Source organism: Lactuca sativa, chromosome 5, assembly GCF_002870075.4.
Source record: "Lactuca sativa cultivar Salinas chromosome 5, Lsat_Salinas_v11, whole genome shotgun sequence".
Lineage (NCBI taxonomy): Eukaryota > Viridiplantae > Streptophyta > Magnoliopsida > Asterales > Asteraceae > Lactuca > Lactuca sativa.
Genome location: NC_056627.2, coordinates 121,930,557 through 121,937,815, shown reverse-complemented (window position 1 = coordinate 121,937,815; position 7,259 = coordinate 121,930,557). Strand labels below are relative to the sequence as shown.

At 36.3% G+C, this 7,259-nt stretch overlaps 1 protein-coding gene across 1 annotated transcript; it reads left to right on the top strand.

The window, feature by feature from the left end:
- Window positions 1–3,760: 3,760 nt before the first annotated feature.
- Window positions 3,761–6,155, top strand: LOC128134204 (uncharacterized). The gene is made up of 6 exons (XM_052771679.1): window positions 3,761–4,090; window positions 4,632–4,843; window positions 4,973–5,267; window positions 5,360–5,445; window positions 5,661–5,752; window positions 5,879–6,155. The coding sequence occupies exons 1-6, from the start codon at window positions 3,761–3,763 to the stop codon at window positions 6,112–6,114; spliced, it is 1,251 nt and encodes a 416-aa protein (XP_052627639.1). The 3' UTR covers window positions 6,115–6,155.
- The last annotated feature ends 1,104 nt before the right edge of the window (window positions 6,156–7,259 follow it).

Below are 7,259 nucleotides of genomic sequence, written 5' to 3'. Positions count from 1 at the left end.
TATTCCTTACAAATTGCATGCCCATATATGTATAGATATATAAGAAATGTTTAAAGGGCTTAGGAAGGCCATCCACCCTATTTCCTTTTTCTCGATTTGGATGTGGTCTGGTGGGACTTCGGGTAACCGTCCGAAGGTCGTTTCAATATTACTTATATATATCATATATACATATATAGACATAAAAGTACTTCCATATTCATACTTATCAGTACATCATTAGTTAGTTACCATCGGGGTAACACAGGAACATATACAACTATACTATGAGAACATATACAGCTATACTATGAGAACATATACAACTATACTACAAGAGCATATACAACTATACTAAGAAGAGAACATATACAACTATACTAGGAAGAGAACATATACAACTATACAAGGAGGAGAACATATACAACTATACTAGAACGAGAAACACTACATTACATATACAAGAATACGTTAACAATTGTGATCCACTGTATCGGAGCATGCCTTAATTGTCATGGCCCGAGTTGTAGCCAGAACTCTCTTGGAGGGAGAGCGTGAGTTTTCGTATAGATCTATACTGGATTGACTATCCTACACCTTGCTGCTAGCTACAGCCGGACCTGCAGGTCTGTGGGTGCCAAACGTCATTCCGTTATTACGACCATTCATTATGTCGTTGTTATCAGTCGATAGTATGGTGCAATTATCACATTATACCTTAATATAAATCCGGTTTAAGGTAGTTAGTACAGCAGTAGTTCCTATTATACAAAACTACAGTACTACAATGATTTACCCATTACATATTTTAGTGATAACCTCACTTAAGCTTTAATGTACAAACTATATTTTATTAAATGATAGTTACACTTGGGAAATTACACACTTTTACAACAAACGAGTATACAAAACACTTAGGCCTTGGTAGAAGGTTACTTTAATAGAAAATATAAGTTTTTCTGAGAGATTCAAACTTTTACAAACACTTTCAAACACTTACTTACATTTTACAAACTTATACATTGAGACAGGTTCAAACGTTTTTGACAAAAAACATCGACACTAAAATACTTATGAACTCACCAGCTTAATGCTGATAAACTCTTTCAAAATAACTTGTATTCTCAGGTCATCAGTAGACAGGTACCGATGCCAGCTTTTGAGAAGATGGAGCGCATTCAAGACTCATCATATTATTTTGATTTACATTATATTTTTGGTGTCTAAAACTGTACAGAACATGCTTGTATTAAAATTATATACTTAATGCAATGGATGATGTTGTTTGCTTATTTACATTTACTGTGTTGTGATACTTTACATGACGTCCTCTGCCCCAGAACGTTTCCGCCGTTCTTGGTTTTGGGGTGTGACATTTTGGTTTTGGGAATAAATTCCGCAACTCTTTTAAATCAAAAGGATTTACTCTGAAATTATTTTAAAAAAAGCATAAATGAAATCGGTCTTTTCTGGCCGAGATTTTAGGGATGTCACAGTATCTTCTTGTCATAAGTTTGTAGAGACAAACAGACAGTAAGTTTCTAATAGTAGTAACAAGTCGGATGTTATAAAGCTAGACTTTTTTGTATTATGTTCCGACGTAATAGTATCTTGCATGTAATTAATAACAAAGCCCCTATGAATGAATTTAGTATTAGTGACTCAAATGTAACTTGTGATTTGTTTCGTGTCTGATCCCCTCCTAAGATCACTTGGTATATACCAGTCGTGTATAATTAAGGTCCAATAGGTCGTCGAACTTAATGAGTCTGCCCTAGGCCCACAACCAAACAAGGAATAGGACCCAAGGCGGACTCACCATTTCTAAGTCGATTGTCTCTTAATTACACCCGACCTTGAGGCATACATTAAGAATTATTGGAGTTACCATAAGCAAATTGTATTGTAATATTGTGTTTTGAAATACGTAGAAAATTCCCAATGAATTTTAATACGAGCCAATTTCTTTAATATAATTTAGTGTATAGAGTTCGAGGAAATTGTGTCCTTATAATAGGTCTACATCTCATTAATGTAAGGAAAGATTTTGACAGTATCACGATTAGTGTAGTCTTCAGATTTTGAAGGATTCGAATGTCTCTATACATATATGGGGGTAGTCATTAGACGCATGCTAGTAGACCAAGTCTATACCGATATGTCAATGGTGTACACCCTACTTGTGGCGGGTGATGCTCTGTGGGTCATAGAGTAAAGACATGAAAGTCTACAATGCTCTAACCTCTATCCTGGTTTCTATCATTCGATGATTTGTCTTTATTACGCATTTTCTTTAACGCTGCTTGACGTCCACGATACTCTTTAGTATCGGCTCGAGTCGCGGTTACTTCTCTCCGAAAGTTTGAACGTGGCTCCTGATTTTTTCATGGCCTCCATCCCGGTGACGAAGGCAAGTTGTGGTGATCATGGTGGTAGTGCCTACCTTCATGTTTTGGCTAACCGATGCTCGTGTTTGTATCCTCTGGTAAGCGATGCGGTATACTATGACAAAGAGGGCCTTGTCTACTGATCCTTCCCTATTGAGGTTGTAGAAGCCTCTTTCTATACTCCAGAGGGGGTGTTTGATCTTGTTCCAAGTTCTATCTCTTTAAATCTACGGTTCATCGAGGTGTCTGACCATGGAGGTTTCGTCGGGGTGGGGGACACTGGAGGGCGTGTTGTAGGCTTCGAGCTCTTTGTCAGAGTCTTCTCCTATTTCCCTTTGTCTTCGTCTTCATTTGGTTTCGCTTTCTCCGGATTCTCTTCCGGATTCTTCTTGTTCTAGCCACTATCGTCCTAGTTAGGAGAATAGAGGTCTCTTGGTAGTTGGGTTCCCTCCACGTTGTTTGTGCGAGAACAGGGGTTGAAGAGATAATTAATAGGCGTATAATCCTATAATTACTTATAGGTGGTGATCCTTATTAGTCACTTCGATAATCACATAGTGCATACCAGTTATACATAATCTGAGATAAACTAGACCTTCGAATAAATGACTCTACTCACTACAAGAAAAAGACCCTTTTACGACGCGCAAACCACGACACTCATTGATTTATGTTACGCAAAAGAGAGTGACTTTAAAAAAGTGTCATCTCTTCAAAAAATTTAACAATAGAGGACACGCATTATTGCGTGCCCTTAAATTAGTGTCTAACAATAAAAAAAAAAACCACGGAGGGCACCTATAATAAAATACGCGTCGTCTAAGAATGTCGCTTTATAATTTTTAATGGAACGCGTGTTCCATCCTTTAACAGTAGGGGGAAATGAAATTATGAAAAAATTAAAAATCCCGCCTTCGTCTTTTTTCTCCTTTCCCTCTTGCCCAAATTATGGACGCTTCTTCCATCCCCCTCCCGACATTGACTAATGCCTACTTCTTCCCTCACTTCTACCTACTGGAACCACCATATCTCCCACTCTATGTTGAAATTGTTAGAAAAAGCCCTAATTATACTCTCAAGTCTAAATACAGAAAAAATAGAAGATGGTGAAGAAGTAGCAGTAGAGGAAGTGGAGGACGAACAGTCGAAAATGGAAGGAATGGCATCAATAGCGTTGTTACTAGATGGGTCAATCTCGGGTCATTTTGTTCAGCTTCCCGAGTCCGTTTATTACCAGATGGGTCAATCTCGTCTTTTCGTCTCGACTTCATATCTCTCTGTAAAGCAACCGACGACCCCCACACCACCATCTGCAAACCCTAAGCCGTCGTCTAAGGATATCCGCTCTTCCTCCTTCCCATTTGACTAATTCTTCGTCAGTTCTTGTTTGATACATGTCTCCAAAATCAAAGCAGGAAGATGAGGACCTTAAGGTGAAGCGATATCTAATTAAGGAAACATCTAGAACGAATGTTACTCCGGCGAAAGCGAGAAGGATTCGTCAGCATCAAGAGAACCTCCGTAGAGCTCAAAGTAACGTTACTCCGACCCAATCTACGACATCTTCTGTCAGGGAGGAGCCGGAGAATCAACTCATGCAGCCATCAAATCCGGAGCCGTTGGAATCCTCAGTGGTGGCGGTGCCGGCAACATCATCGTTGTGTAATCTTGAACGGTTTTTGGAAACTGTTACGCCTTCTGTTCCTCTTCAACATCTCTCCAAGGTCTGTACCGATATTAATCTTTTATATTGAAATGAGTTGAATTAATTCAAATTAGTCGTCTCAGTTTATACTTGTATTGCTAATTCGTTATATCATGGAGTAAAGTAACTTATAGGAACATTTGGTTTATTCAATTTGAGTATGCGATAGTCAATTAATCAGATTTTTGATTTATAATTTAGTAGTATAATTTACTTTACATTTTAGCTGTGGTTTTCTCTTTCTCCATTGGCACTACTCCGAAATTCATGTTTGAAAGCAAATGAAGTTAGCTTGAATTATTATTCAGTGAGCCCTGAGGGTGGCCTTTCAGTTTTTATGAGTGAACAGAGTTTGCCTTTGATGTTATATTTCTATTGTTTAATCAAGGATTCCATATATTGACAATCAAAATATATGTGTTTCTGCTAAAGCACACCATCTTCCAAAAAGAATTAGAGTACAGTAAAATGATTAATGTTCAGTAATCATGTATAAACAGGTGTATTGTAGTTGTGTATTTGATCCAAATAATGATTTTACTTGAACTTTATGGCAGCAGAGAACTATGAGAGGATGGAGGACAAGTGATGTGGAATATCAACCATACTTTGTTCTTGGTGATTTGTGGGAATCTTTCAAGGAGTGGAGTGCTTATAGTGCCGGAGTTCCTTTAATATTGAATGAAGCTAATTGTGTGATCCAATATTATGTGCCTTATTTATCTGGAATTCAAATATATGTAGACCCTTTGAAGTCTTTAATAAATTCCAGGTACTGGAACAGTAAATATCTTCCTTTCTTCTTCTTGTTTAGGGTTATGTCAGGCTCCTTTTCAACTAGTAGCATCTATTATGCTTCTTTATGAAATTTAAATAATCTAGTTATTATGTTGCTTTACAGGCAACTAACTGAGGATATTGATGATAACTTATTTACGGATTCAAGTAGTGATGGGAGCAGTGATTATGAACAGGAAAAGGGTTCTTTACATTATCTAAGGGAGAAGAGTAATAATCATCACCCAAAGAATGACATTCTTCACCGAATGGATCATTTGTCAATGAATGATGAGAACAATGTAGTTCAAGAAGACTTTTCTAGTGATGATAGTGATTTTGCCACCACTCAAAGTTGCTTGATATTTGAGTACATGGAACATAGTCAGCCTTTGGGCAGAGAACCTTTGTGTGATAAGGTTAGCTTTAAAAAAAACAAAGAAAGTGGGTTTTATTCTTTATTTATAAATCTTTGGATAATTAGTTTAGTTCTGTTTTCTTGTTGCAACAGATACTTGATCTTGCACAACGCTTCCCTGAATTGAAAAGTCTAAGAAGTTGTGACTTGCTGCCATCTAGTTGGCTTTCTGTCGCTTGGTATGATTGCTAATAAGTACTAGAGTTTGGGAAGGAATGGAATGATTCATTCCATTGCTACAGACCAACCAAATATGATCACAACTCATTCCATTCCTTTGTGATTCCATTCCATTCCATCCAATCTAACAGATTCTTAATATGGTCTTTGCTACTTGCTCTTTCTCACATAATATGCTACTACTAAATGGCCATTTTTTGATGCTTTTTATCAGGTACCCAATATACAGAATTCCCATGGGGCCTACCTTGAAAGATCTTGATGCTTGTTTTCTAACTTTTCATTCCCTTCACACTCCTACTACAGGTCATTCATATATATCATATAAATCTCCCTGGATTTTTCAGGCTGAGAAACAACCTTTTTTTATAGTTATAAAATTTACGAATTGCATTACTAATTTATTATTATTGTTTTTTATTTTTGTTTCAGGCAATGAATGTGAGCATCCACCTGTTGTAAGGCATTTCAGTGGGACGGGTGTGGTCTCATTACCAGCATTTGGTCTTGCTTCATACAAATTCAAGGCACCACTGTGGGTTCCCAATGAATTGAAAAGACTAGAATGCCCTGATGGACTATTCACTATTCTATATGTGTTTGTTACTTACATAGAAGTACTAGTGTTGAAAAGACTAGAATGCCCTTATCATGTGATGTGTCAATAAACTGATGGATTACACAGAAGCATCAACATCATCACCCTATTCCCATGGTAGAGCTGATTCTAGAAGCCCTTTGCAGCGTTCTGATTCCAATGTAAGTTTTTTTTACCTGTGGAATCATTGATTCCGAGTGTTGATATTTTTTTCTTGATTACTTTTTATCTTATCTTTTATATATTATTAATTATTATTGACCCTTGGTTGTGGTATAATATGTAGGGTTTGCCTGGACCAATGGGGTTGATGAGTACTAGTCATTTGGAACAAGAAGCTGCAGTACTTGCTTTGTCAACTTTGATGACCATAGCTCCTGCAGAAGTTTATGCAAAATTTGAAAAGGTAATTTTTTATTTATGAACTTTCAAAGCAACTTTTATTGTTTTACATCACTTGAATTTTAGTGCATTAGGTCGTATAATATGTTGAAATGTTGAACGTTTTATGATGAGATTGTTTCAAATAAGGGAAGTAGAATACAGGATAAATTAATTCATAATGTCTATGAAACCCCTTATACCCTTCTCTTGAACGGTGAAATAAATTATAGAGGCGAGATAGAACAAAGGAGTATGGGGTGGCTGAATTATTCCATTTGGATCCTCATTACACAATAAGTTTATGTTTGAAACATATAAAAGTGTGTCTAGCTTTGTATGATCCAGTTGCAGCAAAAGATAAATTATTCAATTTTTTCAGCATCTGTTGTGTATGGTGACAGTTTTGTTTAGGTTGCACCCACTAAGAATGTATCAGCTTTTTTAGCATCTGTTGGAAAGTGAATGTTCAAAAGGAAAAAACGATATAAGTGCACATTTGTTACTATGCTAATATGAATTGAGGATTAAGCTATTAGTTTCTAAATCACAAACAGTGTTTGCTGCCTTTCTTAATCTGTTTGAATACGAAATCAAGCCTGTGTTTATATTTGACTTGATTGTTTATGTGAGTTTTTGGTCGATTTTGGTTTAATGTTGTGATTAAAGTAGGGTTTGTTAGAATATAATGTTGCAGAAATTATCCTTATGGGTCTTGACACATCAAGTTTGTTAATTATTTAGAAAAATATTATAAATTATCTTTGATTTCATGAGAATATAAATGCTTGTTTGTCATATTCAATTCACATTCGGTAAAATGTTGTGTCCACA